We start from the raw sequence: 16,925 nt of genomic DNA on the forward strand, positions 1-16,925 counted from the left end.
AGTGTTCTGCGTCAGAAGTACAGGGAATAACTGTAGTGTTCTAGCTGAAGTATGGGGAATAACTGTAGGGGTAGATGCTGAAGTACTGGGAATAACTGTAGGGTTAGATGCTGAAGTACTGGTAATAACTGTAGTGTTCTAGCTGAAGTATGGGGAATAACTGTAGTGTTCTAGCTGAAGTACGGGGAATAACTGTAGGGTTAGATGCTGAAGTACGGGGAATAACTGTAGTGTTCTAGCTGAAGTATGGGGAATAACTGTAGTGTTCTAGCTGAAGTATGGGGAATAACTGTAGTGTTCTAGCTGAAGTATGGGGAATTACTGTAGTGTTCTAGCTGAAGTACTGGGAATAACTGTAGTGTTCTAGCTGAAGTATGGGGAATAACTGTAGTGTTCTAGCTGAAGTATGGGGAATAACTGTAGTGTTCTAGCTGAAGTATGGGGAATAACTGTAGTGTTCTGAGTCAGAAGTATGGGGAATAACTGTAGTGTTCTAGCTGAAGTATGGGGAATAACTGTAGTGTTCTAGCTGAAGTATGGGGAATAACTGTAGTGTTCTAGCTGAAGTATGGGGAATAACTGTAGTGTTCTATCTGAAGTACGGGGAATAACTGTAGTGTTCTAGCTGAAGTATGGGGAATAACTGTAGTGTTCTAGCTGAAGTACGGGGAATAACTGTAGGGTTCGATGCTGAAGTAGAGGGAATAACTGTAGTGTTCTAGCTGAAGTACAGGGAATTACTGTAGTGTTCTAGCTGAAGTACGGGGAATAACTGTAGTGTTCTAGCTGAAGTATGGGGAATAACTGTAGTGTTCTGAGTCAGAAGTACGGGGAATAACTGTAGTGTTCTAGCTGAAGTATGGGGAATAACTGTAGTGTTCTAGCTGAAGTATGGGGAATAACTGTAGTGTTCTAGCTGAAGTACGGGGAATAACTGTAGTGTTCTAGCTGAAGTATGGGGAATAACTGTAGTGTTCTAGCTGAAGTACGGGGAATAACTGTAGTGTTCTAGCTGAAGTACGGGGAATAACTGTAGTGTTCTAGCTGAAGTACGGGGAATAACTGTAGGGTTAGATGCTGAAGTACAGGGAATAACTGTAGTGTTCTAGCTGAAGTACAGGGAATAACTGTAGTGTTCTAGCTGAAGTACGGGGAATAACTGTAGTGTTCTAGCTGAAGTATGGGGAATAACTGTAGTGTTCTAGCTGAAGTATGGGGAATAACTGTAGTGTTCTAGCTGAAGTATGGGCAATAACTGTAGTGTTCTAGCTGAAGTACGGGGAATAACTGTAGGGTTAGATGCTGAAGTACAGGGAATAACTGTAGTGTTCTAGCTGAGGTACGGGGAGTAACTGTAGTGTTCTGAGTCAGAAGTACGGGGAATAACTGTAGTGTTCTAGCTGAAGTATGGGGAATAACTGTAGTGTTCTGCGTCAGAAGTACAGGGAATAACTGTAGTGTTCTAGCTGAAGTATGGGGAATAACTGTAGGGGTAGATGCTGAAGTACTGGGAATAACTGTAGGGTTAGATGCTGAAGTACTGGGAATAACTGTAGTGTTCTAGCTGAAGTATGGGGAATAACTGTAGTGTTCTAGCTGAAGTACGGGGAATAACTGTAGGGTTAGATGCTGAAGTACGGGGAATAACTGTAGTGTTCTAGCTGAAGTATGGGGAATAACTGTAGTGTTCTAGCTGAAGTATGGGGAATAACTGTAGTGTTCTAGCTGAAGTATGGGGAATTACTGTAGTGTTCTAGCTGAAGTACTGGGAATAACTGTAGTGTTCTAGCTGAAGTATGGGGAATAACTGTAGTGTTCTAGCTGAAGTATGGGGAATAACTGTAGTGTTCTAGCTGAAGTATGGGGAATAACTGTAGTGTTCTGCGTCAGAAGTACATGGAATAACTGTAGTGTTCTAGCTGAAGTATGGGGAATAACTGTAGTGTTCTAGCTGAAGTACGGGGAATAACTGTAGGGTTAGATGCTGAAGTACAGGGAATAACTGTAGTGTTCTACCTGAAGTACAGGGAGTAACTGTAGTGTTCTAGCTGAAGTACGGGGAATAACTGTAGTGTTCTAGCTGAAGTACGGGGAATAACTGTAGTGTTCTAGCTGAAGTACGGGGAATAACTGTAGTGTTCTAGCTGAAGTACAGGGAATAACTGTAGTGTTCTAGCTGAAGTACGGGGAATAACTGTAGTGTTCTAGCTGAAGTATGGGGAATAACTGTAGTGTTCTAGCTGAAGTATGGGGAATAACTGTAGTGTTCTAGCTGAAGTACGGGGAATAACTGTAGTGTTCTAGCTGAAGTACGGGGAATAACTGTAGGGTTAGATTCTGAAGTACAGGGAATAACTGTAGTGTTCTAGCTGAAGTACGGGGAGTAACTGTAGTGTTCTGAGTCAGAAGTACGGGGAATAACTCTAGTGTTCTAGCTGAAGTATGGGGAATAACTGTAGTGTTCTGCGTCAGAAGTACAGGGAATAACTGTAGTGTTCTAGCTGAAGTATGGGGAATAACTGTAGGGGTAGATGCTGAAGTACTGGGAATAACTGTAGGGTTAGATGCTGAAGTACTGGGAATAACTGTAGTGTTCTAGCTGAAGTATGGGGAATAACTGTAGTGTTCTAGCTGAAGTACGGGGAATAACTGTAGGGTTAGATGCTGAAGTACGGGGAATAACTGTAGTGTTCTAGCTGAAGTATGGGGAATAACTGTAGTGTTCTAGCTGAAGTATGGGGAATAACTGTAGTGTTCTAGCTGAAGTATGGGGAATAACTGTAGTGTTCTAGCTGAAGTACAGGGAATAACTGTAGTGTTCTAGCTGAAGTACGGGGACTAATTAGTGGTAGATGCTGAAGTACGGGGAATAACTAGGGGTAGAGGCTGACCACACCACTTGCGTTAAGTGTGTGAATGTTGCATAATAAATATACACGTTTTTTTCAATCATTTTATCCAAACTGGGCGAGCGTCGTCAAGCATCTGCGAAGCCAGGCGCCAAAATAGAACTTTGTTCCTGTAGCACTTGACGTGTTGCAAGTCGCGCCTCTCCCATTTCCTCATTGGTTGTTAGGAGCACATACCCACGTGGGTGATTTAAAAGCTGAACTGAGGTCCAAACTCTAGTCCGGTTGGTGGTGATAATGCACCTTAAAGTTGGTTGCCAACTGCCATAAAAAGTCCACAGAAGACTGAAGGAGAGATTAACCTCCCCTTTCATCTGTGGATTCATTATCGTAGAGAACACACGATTCTGTGCGACTCAAAATTCTACAAAGATCCAGGAAAAAAAGCATTTCAGGTAAAATAACAACCCAATGTTTATATCCCAGGACAAATTACCTAGCAACAGCAAGCTAGCTAAATAGGACAAATTACCTAGCAACAGCAAGCTAGCTAGATAGGACAAATTACCTAGCAACAGCAAGCTAGCTAGATAGGACAAATTACCTAGCAACAGCAAGCTAGCTAGATAGGACAAATTACCTAGCAACATCAAGCTAGCTAGCTAAATTACCATGAGTGTTTCATGTGTTTCGACCTGTCCCCAAATGAAAACAGTTTGTTCAGACTTTGTTTTGATACTTCAACCTGCGTGTCCAGGACAAAATCAACATGCGCGCGATGGAGCACACGGACGGGCTAGTCAGCATGTTTGCTGAAACAAGCGCACTAATAAACCTATTCATTCTCTCGCTTGGATTCATCAACACATTTTAAAACTGCTGATCAATTGAAATAATAACCTTCTGACTATATGACTGCGGTATCGTCTGGTTCATCAGCAGCTGTAGGGTTAACTATATGACTGTATTCTGTCCAGGTATAGTCTGGTTCATCAGCAGCTGTAGGGTTAACTATATGACTGTATTCTCCAGGTACCGTCTGGTTCATCAGCAGCTGTAGGGTTAACTATATGACTGTATTCTCCAGGTACCGTCTGGTTCATCAGCAGCTGTAGGGTTAACTATATGACTGTATTCTCCAGGTATCGTCTGGTTCATCAGCAGCTGTAGGGTTAACTATATGACTGTATTCTATCCAGGTATCGTCTGGTTCATCAGTAGCTGTAGGGTTAACTATATGACTGTATTCTGTCCAGGTATCGTCTGGTTCATCAGCAGCTGTAGGGTTAACTATATGACTGTATTCTATCCAGGTATCGTCTGGTTCATCAGTAGCTGTAGGGTTAACTATATGACTGTATTCTATCCAGGTATCGTCTGGTTCAGCAGCAGCTGGAGGGTTAACTATATGACTGTATTCTCCAGGTATCGTCTGGTTCATCAGCAGCTTTAGGGTTAACTATATGACTGTATTCTATCCAGGTATCGTCTGGCCCAGCAGCAGTTAAAAGAGATGAAGAAGAGAGGTTTAAAGGAAGCCACCCAGCTCTATCACGTCTCACAGAGCCCTGTCCACGACACTCTTCTGGAGGACTCGCCCACCTCCACTCCTACCCAGCCAGGGTTCACCCTCCCTGGGCTCGGCCCCAACCCCAGCCCCCTGGACCTCCAGGAAGAAGATTCTAATCTGAGCCGGTTTCGTATCACCGCCCCTTTCCCCGAGCACAGGGTCCCACAGCGCAGCTCGGTTACTCTGCCAGACAGACTGAGCCCCAGGGTGGAGCTCGTCCTGGGGCCTCCCGTGGCCGGATACATGAGAGAAGGTAGGGGAGGAGGTGGCGGGAGCTCCCAACAACGAGACCGCACGGCAGACTGGGTGGAGATGGTGGAGAGGACTGGGTTAGGAGGGATGGGTGGAGGAGGCGTTCCCTCCAACTCGTACCAGAAAAACCCAAACTGCAGACGGACATCCAGCTTTCACGACACCAAGCCCCCACCTCCTCCAGCAGCCCCATGTCGCCCCCACAGGGAGAGGAGTCAGACCCAGGTAATAACCAATAACAACCAGGAAAGTAATAACCAGTAACAACCAGCAAGGTAATAACCAATAATACCCAGCAAGGTAATAACCAGTAACAACCAGGAAGGTAATAACCAATAATACCCAGCAAGGTAATAACCAATAATACCCAGCAAGGTAATAACCAATAACAACCAGGAAGGTAATAACCAATAACAACCAGGAAGGTAATAACCAATAACAACCAGGAAGGTAATAACCAATAATACCCAGCAAGGTAATAACCAATAACAACCAGGAAGGTAATAACCAATAATACCCAGGAAGGTAATAACCAGGAAGGTAATAACCAATAACAACCAGGAAGGTAATAACCAATAACAGCCAGGAAGGTAATAACCAATAATACCCAGGAAGGTAATAACCAATAATACCCAGGAAGGTAATAACCAATAATACCCAGGAAGGTAATAACCAATAATAACCAGGAAGGTAATAACCAATAACAACCAGGAAGGTAATAACCAATAATACCCAGGAAGGTAATAACCAATAATAACCAGGAAGGTAATAACCAATAATACCCAGGAAGGTAATAACCAATAATACCCAGGAGGGTAATAACCAATAATACCCAGGAAGGTAATAACCAATAACAACCAGGAAGGTAATAATCAATAACAACCAGGAAGGTAATAACCTGGACCACAATGGAAACAAGTCAGTAGGCTTTGTGTTTTTATTCCTTGATAATATTTAATGTATGTATTGTTGTACTCAAATGACAGTGCACAATTGATGATTAATTCAGACATTCATCTATTAATTAATTCAGGTGGGTCCCCGCACCAGGACCCTCCCCGAGGGCAGCTGTAGGACCCGAGGAACCTTGGAGACCCAGAACCCAGCCTATCCCATCCCAGAGCAGAGCACCCCTGACTGGGCCAGGCCCAAACCGCGACCCCTTTGGCCTGGGGACGACAGGAGAAGACCCTGGGTGGAGACTGGATGTCCTCTGTTTTCCAGTAACAAACCCAAACACGCTGAAAACAACAACACCTACTTGATCTCTGACCCTAAACACACAGAGACCAACACTACAACGGCGGCCATGTTAGGATCTGAGCTGCTTAGCAACACTGAACTCACCCTGGAGAGGGAGAGGCGGGGGATTGGTGATCGAAGAGAAGGTGGTGAAGATAGAGGAGAGAGAGGTGGGACTTCAGGTATAGGTGGACCAGGGGTGGGGTCTCGTGGCTGCCCTGCTTACCTCACCCCGGACCGGGCAGAGCGGGCAGAACACAACTGGAACCGTCGAGGCCCTTCCCCGATTCAGAGAAATATCCTGGCCAGGAAGCTGAGAGAAGCTCAGTCTTGCAACACCGCCTCCGACCAGCAGGGGCGCCATAACCAACAGCAGCAGAGGCAGCGCAGCTCCACATTTAGCGTGTCTGCCAGTGAACAAAGGAAGGGGAGGTGCAGGTCTCTTCCTCTGTCTGGAGACTCCCCCTATGGACTGACTGAGGCAGAGCAATGCATGCTGGATCTAGATATGACCTCGCTATACCTGGGAGAGGATGAGTTCTGACCTGTACACACCTAGAGGGGAGGAGAGGAGAGGGTTAACGGACACTGAAGAGAGGAAAGAAAAGCAGGGGTTGAGAGGAGGAGCCGTCTTGTTGCCTGGAAGGTGCCCAGTGGAGGAAGAGGAGAAGAGGAAGAGAGGATAGGAGAACATGTCTTGTTGTCTAGAAGGTGCCCAGGGGAGGAAGAGATGAGAACCTGTCTTGTTGCCTGGAAGGTGCCCAGAAGAGGAGGAGGAGGAAGAGAGGATAGGGGGACCTGTCTTGTTGCCTGGAAGGTGCCCAGAAGAGGAGGAGGAGGAAGAGAGGAGAGGGGGACCTGTCTTGTTGCCTGGAAGGTGCCCAGAAGAGGAGGAGGAAGAGAGGAGAGGAGAGGAGGAAGTTGTAAAGACATGACTGAGCCTTTTTTTTTTACTCTTTTACTGAAAACCCTTTGGGTAACGCTTGACACCAGCATTATAACACGTTATGACACAGTTATAACCATGTCAAAACAGCTGACATAACTTCATAATTCAGCTAACATTCATCATAATGATCGTAACACTATCATCAAATCAAATTGTATTTGTCACATATACCTTACCGTGAAATGCTTACTTACAAGCCCTTAGCCAACAATGCAGTTATAATAAAAATAAGAGTTAAGAAAATATTTACTAAATAAACTTAAAGTTTAAAATAAAACAATAATACTTTTCTAAAAAGTAACAATAACGAGGCTATATACAGGGGGGTACAGGTTAGTCAAGGTACTTTAAAGTTGGGGTATCTTTACATTAATTTTTATATTTTTGACAACTTTTACTTTGACTTCACTACATTCCTAAAAATAAAAAAGTACTTTTTATACCCAAAAAGTTCTTGTTACATTTGGAACGCTTTAGCAGGACAGGAAAATGGTCCAATTCACACACAAGAGAACACCTGGTCATCCCTACTGCCTCTGATCTGGTGGACTCACTAAACACAAATGCATCTTTCGTAAATTATGTCTGAGTGTTGGAGCGTGCCCCTGGCTATCTGTAATTATGTCTGAGTGTTGGAGCGTGCCCCTGGCTATCTGTAATTATGTCTGAGTGTATGAGCGTGCCCCCTGGCTATCTGTAATTATGTCTGAGTGTTGGAGCGTGCCCCTGGCTATCTGTAATTACAGTGCCTTGCGAAAGTATTCGGCCCCCTTGAACTTTGCGACCTTTTGCCACATTTCAGGCTTCAAACATAAAGATATAAAACTGTATTTTTTTGTGAAGAATCAACAACAAGTGGGACACAATCATGAAGTGGAATGACATTTATTGGATATTTCAAACTTTTTTAACAAATCAAAAACTGAAAAATTGGGCGTGCAAAATTATTCTTTGGTAATTTTTAAGGCCTTCCTCTGACACCGCCTGGTATAGAGGTCCTGGATGGCAGGAAGCTTGGTGTCCCAGTGATGTACTGAGCCGTACGCACTACCCTCTGTAGCGCCTTGTGGTCGGAGGCCGAGCAGTTGCCATGAATATTTTCATGTGTTTCGACCTGTCCCCGAATTAATATAGTTGGTTCAGAGTTTGTTTTGATATTTCAACTTGAGTGTCCTGATCGCTTCTGGTGTGGATGGACAAAATCAACATGCACGTGATGGTGCAACCAGTTCCACAGTGGTGCAGCTGTGGAACCTTTTGAGAATCTGAGAATAGTTTGTTGGTGATGTGGACGCCAAGGAACTTGGAAGCTCTCAACCTGCTCCACTGCAGCCCCGTCGATGAGAATGCGGGCGTGTTCGGTCCTCCTTTTCCTGTAGTCCACGATCATCTCCTTTGTCTTGATCACGTTGAGGGAGAGGTTTTTGTCCTGGCACCACACTGGCCAGGTCTCTGACCTCCTCATCGTTGTCGGTGATCAGGCCTACCACCATTGTGTCGTCAGCACACTTAATGATGGTGTTTGGCCATGCAGTCGTGAGTGAACAGGGAGTACAGGAGGGGACTAAGCATGCACCCCTGAGGGGCCTCCATGTTGAGGATCGGCGAAGCAAATGTGTTGTTGCCTACAACCTGGGGATGGCCCGTCACGCAGTCCAGGATCCAGTTGAAGATGGAGGGGTTTAATCCCAGGGTCCTTAGCTTAGTGATGAGCTTTGAGGGCACTATGGTGTTGAACGCTGAGCTGAAGTCAATGAACAGCATTCTCACTTAGGTGTTCCTTTTGTCCAGGTGGGAAAGGGCAGTGTGGAGTGCAATAGAGATTGAGTTATCTGTCGATCTGTTTGGGCGGTATGCAAAATGGAGTGGGTCTAGGTTTGCTGGGATGATGGTGTTGATGTGATCACACACTAGATAGTGTGGTCTACAGCTTATCACGAGGTACTCTACCTCAGGCGAGCAAAACCTCGAGACTTCCTTAATATTCGATTTTGTGCACCAGCTGTTATTCACACACAGACACAGACCACCACCCTTTGTCTTACCAGAGGCTGCTGTTTGTTATCCCCATGTCGTCATTCAGCCACGACTCAGTGAAACATAAGATAATTACAGTTTTTAATGTCTGGGTGGTAGGATAGTTCCGAACGGAGCTCATCCAGTTTAATCTTCAATGATTTCACGTTGGTTGGTTACCCACTCGCCAACACATTCTCACAAGGCTCCCCGATCTGCGTCCCCTGTATCGGCGAATGACGGGGATTTGGGCCTGGTCTGGTATCGTCAGTAAATCCTTTGCGTGGCTAGCTAGCAAGAAAGGGATAAAAGCGATTGTGTTAGCTGTGAAGTTGGCTAGCTAGCAAGCAAGCTGGCAACGAAACATTTCGAACGAACGACTGGGTTGCGTCCATAGATACAGAACAAAGACTTAACGACTGGGTCGCGTCTCAACCTAACATAGAGCAACCGTAGATGTGTCGGGACTATGACTAAATTCATCAAAGTAATGTGTTTTATTTAATTGGTAATTCTTTGTTGGAAAGCTATTGTACACTCGAGGGTGTGCGTCTCGTACCCATGACCTCAGCACAGCCATGCTAACAGCGGCTCCGTCTCGTACCTATGACCTCAGCACAGCCATGCTAACAGCGGCTCCGTCTCGTACCGATGACCTCAGCACAGCCATGCTAACAGCGGCTCCGTCTCGTACCGATGACCTCAGCACAGCCATGCTAACAGCGGCTCCGTCTCGTACCCATGACCTCAGCACAGCCATGCTAACAGCGGCTCCGTCTCGTACCCATGACCTCAGCACAGCCATGCTAACAGCGGCTCCGTCTCGTACCGATGACCTCAGCACAGCCATGCTAACAGCGGCTCCGTCTCGTACCCATGACCTCAGCACAGCCATGCTAACAGCGGCTCCGTCTCGTACCCATGACGTCAGCACAGCCATGCTAACAGCGGCTCCGTCTCGTACCCATGACGTCAGCACAGCCATGCTAACAGCGGCTCCGTCTCGTACCCATGACGTCAGCACAGCCATGCTAACAGCGGCTCCGTCTCGTACCAATGACCTCAGCACAGCCATGCTAACAGCGGCTCCGTCTCGTACCTATGCCCTCAGCACAGCCGTGCTAACAGCGGCTCCGTCTCGTACCCATGACGTCAGCACAGCCATGCTAACAGCGGCTCCGTCTCGTACCTATGCCCTCAGCACAGCCGTGCTAACAGCGGCTCCGTCTCGTACCCATGACGTCAGCACAGCCATGCTAACAGCGGCTCCGTCTCGTACCCATGACGTCAGCACAGCCATGCTAACAGCGGCTCCGTCTCGTACCCATGACGTCAGCACAGCCATGCTAACAGCGGCTCCGTCTCGTACCAATGACCTCAGCACAGCCATGCTAACAGCGGCTCCGTCTCGTACCTATGACGTCAGCACAGCAAAACTATTTTCAACACCGTACAATTGCTTTGTTATGCCAAGAAGCATTATGACCATCATAATCATATAAGCCAGATAGGCCTATCACGTACATGTCCTTATATCAGTCATCAGTCACATAAGAGGGTGTCTTGTCCTGCTCCTACATTCATCCCAGTCATCAGAAACAGAGCACTGGGATAGCTGCATGTCTGACATCCAATGTGTGACCCATTTTACAATGATCATTTTAATATGGTTAATTTCAGAAAATGTTATATAACATAAACATACTGTTGACACACAGGCTATGGTGTAATGGAATGTTTTGCCTCGTGTGGTCGGTTTTGTGGGCTTTGACACTTTTATGTAGGTGTCATAACCAGCCATACAATAACAACTGCTGTGGGTTTTGACACTTATGTCGGTGTTATAACCAGACATGAAATAATGCAATGTGTGTCACAACAGGTCTAAATGTGTTTCATGACAAGTTGTGAGCGGCAGGTTGGGCCAGTAACCGAAAGGTTGCTAGATGGAATCCCCCGAGCTGACAAGGTAAAAATCTGTTGTTCTGCCCCCTGAGAACAAGGCAGTTTAACCCACTGTTCCCCTGAGAACAAGGCAGTTTAACCCACTGTTCCCCTGAGAACAAGGCAGTTTAACCCACTGTTCCCCTGAGAACAAGGCAGTTTAACCCACTGTTCCCCTGAGAACAAGGCAGTTTAACCCACTGTTCCCCTGAGAACAAGGCAGTTTAACCCACTGTTCCCCTGAGAACAAGGCAGTTTAACCCACTGTTCCCCTGAGAACAAGGCAGTTTAACCCACTGTTCCCCTGAGAACAAGGCAGTTTAACCCACTGTTCCCCTGAGAACAAGGCAGTTTAACCCACTGTTCCCCTGAGAACAAGACAGTTTAACCCACTGTTCCCCTGAGAACAAGGCAGTTTAACCCACTGTTCCCACGAGAACAAGGCAGTTTAACCCACTGTTCCCCCGAGAACAAGGCAGTTTAACCCACTGTTCCCCCGAGAACAAGGCAGTTTAACCCGCTGTTCCCCCGAGAACAAGGCAGTTTAACCCACTGTTCCCCCGAGAACAAGGCAGTTTAACCCACTTTTCCCCTGAGAACAAGGCAGTTTAACCCACTGTTCCCCTGAGAACAAGGCAGTTTAACCCATTGTTCCCCTGAGAACAAGGCAGTTAACCCACTGTTCCCCTGAGAACAAGGCAGTTTAACCCACTGTTCCCCTGAACAAGGCAGTTAACCCACTGTTCCCCTGAGAACAAGGCAGTTAACCCACTGTTCCCCTGAACAAGGCAGTGACCCACTGTTCCCCTGAGAACAAGGCAGTTAACCCACTGTTCCCCTGAACAAGGCAGTTAACCCACTGTTCCCCTGAACAAGGCAGTTTAACCCACTGTTCCCCTGAACAAGGCAGTTAACCCACTGTTCCCCTGAGAACAAGGCAGTTAACCCACTGTTCCCCTGAACAAGGCAGTTAACCACTGTTCCCCTGAGAACAAGGCAGTTAACCCACTGTTCCCCTGAGAACAAGGCAGTGACCCACTGTTCCCCTTAGAACAAGGCAGTTAACCCACTGTTCCCCTGAACAAGGCAGTTAACCCACTGTTCCCCTGAACAAGGCAGTTTAACCCACTGTTCCCCTGAACAAGGCAGTTTAACCCACTGTTCCCCTGAACAAGGCAGTTTAACCCACTGTTCCCCTGAGAACAAGGCAGTTAACCCACTGTTCCCCTGAACAAGGCAGTTAACCCACTGTTCCCCTGAACAAGGCAGTTAACCCACTGTTCCCCTGAACAAGGCAGTTTAACCCACTGTTCCCCTGAACAAGGCAGTTTAACCCACTGTTCCCCTGAGAACAAGGCAGTTAACCCACTGTTCCCCTGAACAAGGCAGTTAACCCACTGTTCCCCTGAACAAGGCAGTTTAACCCACTGTTCCCCTGAACAAGGCAGTTTAACCCACTGTTCCCCTGAACAAGGCAGTTTAACCCACTGTTCCCCTTCTAGGCCGTCATTGTAAATAATAATTTGTTCTTAACTGACTTGCCTGGTTAAATAAATTAATTAATTAAATGTAATCTTTTATGACATACGTATTATGATGCTGGGAGTCAAATGTCACCACCATTTGGATATTAGAGCGATGATGTCAGTCACACCAGATTGTCTGTCTCTGTCTGTCTGCAACACGGAGCTTCTCAAATCATGTTACCGTTCCTGCCAAAAAGGAACTGTCCGTCCGTCCTTCTGTGACACGGTGAGCTTCTCAGATAGAGATGTGACACTGTGAGCTTCTCAGATAGAGATGTGACACGGTGAGCTTCTCAGATAGAGACGTGACACGGTGAGCTTCTCAGATAGAGACGTGACACGGTGAGCTTCTCAGATAGAGACGTGACACGGTGAGCTTCTCAGATAGAGACGTGACACTGTGAGCTTCTCAGATAGATGTGACACGGTGAGCTTCTCAGATAGAGAGGTGACACCTTTGAGCTTCTCAGATAGAGATGTGACACTGTGAGCTTCTCAGATAGAGATGTGACACGGTGAGCTTCTCAGATAGAGATGTGGGACGGTGAGCTTCTCAGATAGAGATGTGGCACGGTGAGCTTCTCAGATAGAGATGTGGCACGGTGAGCTTCTCAGATAGAGATGTGGCACGGTGAGCTTCTCAGATAGAGATGTGACACGGTGAGCTTCTCAGATAGAGATGTGACACGGTGAGCTTCTCAGATAGAGATGTGACACGGTGAGCTTCTCAGATAGAGATGTGACACGGTGAGCTTCTCAGATAGAGATGCAATTCTTTTGGGGTTTTAATTGACAAGAACTGTGACCACATGACACGATGGACACACGTTAGAATGTTACCAAATACTGTTACATGTTCTGCCAATCAGGTCTGTTCTCTTTTCAGGCCCTGCTCTCTGTTTCATCCTGACGCCATCATATATCCCTACTGTCCTACACTGTGGAGTGAGTCCTGTCTACTGAGGCGATGTTATGTCACTATTAGATCAATTACATTTGATTGATGTGTTTTGTGTTGCTCATTAGTGTTATGAGACAGTGACGTGTTTGTATTGCTCATTAGTATTATGAGAGATTGATGTGTTTTGTATTGCTCATTAGTGTTATGAGAGTGATGTGAATGTGTTGCTCATTAGTGTTATGAGTGATTGATGTGTTTTGTGTTGCTCATTAGTGTTATGAGTGATTGATGTGTTTTGTGTTGCTCATTAGTGTTATGAGTGATTGATGTGTTTGTGTTGCTCATTAGTGTTATGAGTGATTGATGTGTTTGTGTTGCTCATTAGTGTTATGAGAGAGTGATGTGAATGTGTTGCTCATTAGTGTTATGAGAGAGTGACGTGTTTGTGTTGCTCATTAGTGTTATGAGAGTGATGTGAATGTGTTGCTCATTAGTGTTATGAGAGAGTGACGTGTTTGTGTTGCTCATTAGTGTTATGAGAGTGATGTGAATGTGTTGCTCATTAGTGTTATGAGAGAGTGATGTGTTTGTGTTGCTCATTAGTGTTATGAGAGAGTGATGTGAATGTGTTGCTCATTAGTGTTATGAGAGAGTGATGTGTTTGTGTTGCTCATTAGTGTTATGAGAGTGATGTGAATGGGTTGCTCATTAGTGTTATGAGAGAGTGATGTGAATGTGTTGCTCATTAGTGTTATGAGAGAGTGATGTGAATGTGTTGCTCATTAGTGTTATGAGAGTGATGTGAATGTGTTGCTCATTAGTGTTATGAGAGAGTGATGTGTTTGTGTTGCTCATTAGTGTTATGAGAGAGTGATGTGAATGTGTTGCTCATTAGTGTTATGAGAGAGTGATGTGTTTGTGTTGCTCATTAGTGTTATGAGAGAGTGATGTGTTTGTGTTGCTCATTAGTGTTATGAGAGTGATGTGAATGTGTTGCTCATTAGTGTTATGAGAGAATTATGTGTTTGTGTTGCTCATTAGTGTTATGAGAGAATGATGTGTATTCTAAGCTTTTACCCAAAGAACTTTCACTTCACACCTTTTTACAAGCTGGAGGCTTGTATTTTTCATATTTTCTAAGTGTATTTTCTATGTATTGCTTTTGTATACAACACCGACTGTACTACTACAGTATTAGTGTTTTTTATGATTTATTACAATTTCAGGATGATCAACTATAAATATCAGGGAACCATGTTTAGTTAGAATGCTGGTTTATTATTGTATGATAACATTTTAGTTCGTAACTGACTTGCCTGGTTAAATAAATAAACGTTTATTATTGTATAAAAAAAACATTTTAGTTTGTATGATAAACGTCTGAACTACCATTCCCCTGCTGTGAGTTTTAATGTGTCAACTGTACCAGGAATCTGGAAAGATATTAATGGGTTTAACTTTCAATATATTTACCAAGAACTGGACAAAAGATGGGATAAGAACCGCTAGATTGTAACTGTGCGTTAAGTAACGTTGTGAGGCTTTAGCTCTTAAATGTTTTTCGTGGAAGAAGTTTTCTGATTTTAGATTTGAATGGCAGAAAACCAAAAAAAATGGTGGAAGATTTTCATACTCGTCTAACTTGTTGGGAAAGTGGTCAGAATGTCGTTTCAAACAGTCTGGAAGAAAAGCAGTTGGTTCGCTTCCTCAAACAGGTGTCATTCTTGATCGGTAAAAGTTATTTTCGTTCTGATTTTGAGATTTCAGTAGCGGAGAGTAGGATGTCATACCTTCTAGCACGTCCAACCTGTTGGGGAAAGTGGACCGAGCTGTTTTGTGTCAAAAGACACTATAGCCTGAAAAGTTGATACTCAAACCGACACACAGCCCGTCACACAGCCCGTCGCACAGCCCGTCACACAGCCAGACAGTTGACAATCACCACAGAAAGAGTGGAGCCCCTCTCAATATTAGACTGCATTACATTGAATACCAAAATAATAAAAATCCCAAATTTAAGATCTGTTTGTCCCCCCCCCCCCCCCCCCCCCCGGTGGGCAAGGTAGGGAGTTGGTATGGATAAGCAGGTCCTGGATCTGTACCTCTGCTTACCACCTGTGTCTTATGATCCATCCTCAGTGGATGGATGTGTGGCCGTGTTCCCGAATGGCTGCCTATTCCCCATGCAATGCACTACATTTGATCAAGGCCCATAGTGCCCTGGTCTAAAGTAGTGCACTATATAGGGAATAGGGTGGCATTTGGAACCCGTGTTGGTGTTTTGATGCACCAATCTTTGCCTACCCTCCCCACTCGCTGGATTAAAAACCATGTATCTGCAACATTGTACATCATCGGGTTCCTACATCTGAAATAGCACATGTTAATTTTAGATAACTGTCATCGGGTACATTTTGTGATTAACTTTCTTTAAATTCCCCCATGAAGAGTTGGTGCAGTGCAATTAATTCCCTTTGATTCTCAGAAGCCTTACCATTTGCAACAGGAAACTTTTGTGAAAGAATTGGTGCACAAGGTTATTGGCATATTCATTGTATTAAAGTGAATATAAGTTTGTACATGAAGTAGAATAAAACAAGGCCATTGATTTGGACTGACCAGCAGACAGTGCAGTGAGGGGCATGGCCACTGGAATACATTTCTGCTAATACAGGACTATTAAAAGGCCCAGTGGACTACTTTTCAGGGTGTGCTGCAGCACCATCAGCACGCCTACAGCAGGAGAGAGGAGCATTGCAGACCGAAGTCTTAACTCAAAAGTGCTGCAGAATTCGATTTTTAATCCACGTTTCTCCAAACGTCAAATTTTGAAGTTAATAGTTAGGGTTACAGTTTTTTTTGCGATTGCTTACACTCTTGTTGTGGAATTTGGCTCGTTGTGTATCAACGTAACACACAAGCCAAATGAGACAACACTCGGGGATAAACATCTTACTTCTGTCAAAATGAAACTCTGCAATCAAAACTTAACAAATTATTTTTCAAAATTATTTATTGGACCATTTGAATTACTCTTTCAAAGCAGCAACACACGGACGTACTTTATCAAAAATACTGACGTCTTCAGTACATTGTATACCTTTTTAATTGTGTCGTTAAAGATTGCTCCTGTACATCTACTTACACCGGGGCGGCAGGTAGCCTAGTGGTAAGCGCATTGGGCCAGTAACCGGAAGATTGCAAGATCGAATCCCCAAGCTGACAAGGTAAAAATGTCGTTCTGCCCCTGTCCTAGGCCATCATTGTAAATACGCATTTACTCTTAACTGACTTGCCTAGTTAAAAAGGTAAAATTAAACAAAAATAGAAAGGCTTCAGAAATAAATTGTTCGTTTTTTTACAGTACAGTAATCAATACAATAAGTTACTGTAAACTCACAAACAAAAGTAATTACAGTGCAATGGCAAACAAAACCTAAATATTGTAGGGGTGGGTGGTTTATGGATCCCGCCTTCTGTTAGGGTTTGGCCACATCACAAGCCATGTCATCCCTGGCTAGGCGACGGTTGCCTTGTGTATCCAACCCTGGACTGACCCCACTGTATAGGGAATAGGGTGCATGCCTCTTCCATTGCTTGCAGACAAGGCAGGTGCCCCCACAGACAACACACCCCTCTCTCAGAATGGGGGCACCTGCCTAGGTCACATACTGTA

The 16,925-nt window shown here is 45.0% G+C and overlaps 1 protein-coding gene across 1 annotated transcript in view; it reads left to right on the forward strand.

Annotated features, from left to right (window-relative positions):
• The window catches only part of LOC139388401 (thrombospondin type-1 domain-containing protein 1), a 66,759-nt gene extending 59,478 nt beyond the window's left edge, over positions 1–7,281 (forward strand). The window contains exons 10-12 of the mRNA XM_071135039.1: positions 4,332–4,896; positions 5,705–6,713; positions 6,818–7,281. Coding sequence (XP_070991140.1) covers positions 4,332–4,896; positions 5,705–6,457 — 1,318 coding nt within the window. The 3' untranslated portion in view covers positions 6,458–6,713; positions 6,818–7,281. The remainder of the gene's footprint in view (positions 1–4,331; positions 4,897–5,704; positions 6,714–6,817) is intronic.
• Positions 7,282–16,925: the final 9,644 nt, after the last annotated feature.

This window comes from Oncorhynchus clarkii, chromosome 29 (genome assembly GCF_045791955.1).
Source record: "Oncorhynchus clarkii lewisi isolate Uvic-CL-2024 chromosome 29, UVic_Ocla_1.0, whole genome shotgun sequence".
NCBI classification, from domain to species: domain Eukaryota; kingdom Metazoa; phylum Chordata; class Actinopteri; order Salmoniformes; family Salmonidae; genus Oncorhynchus; species Oncorhynchus clarkii.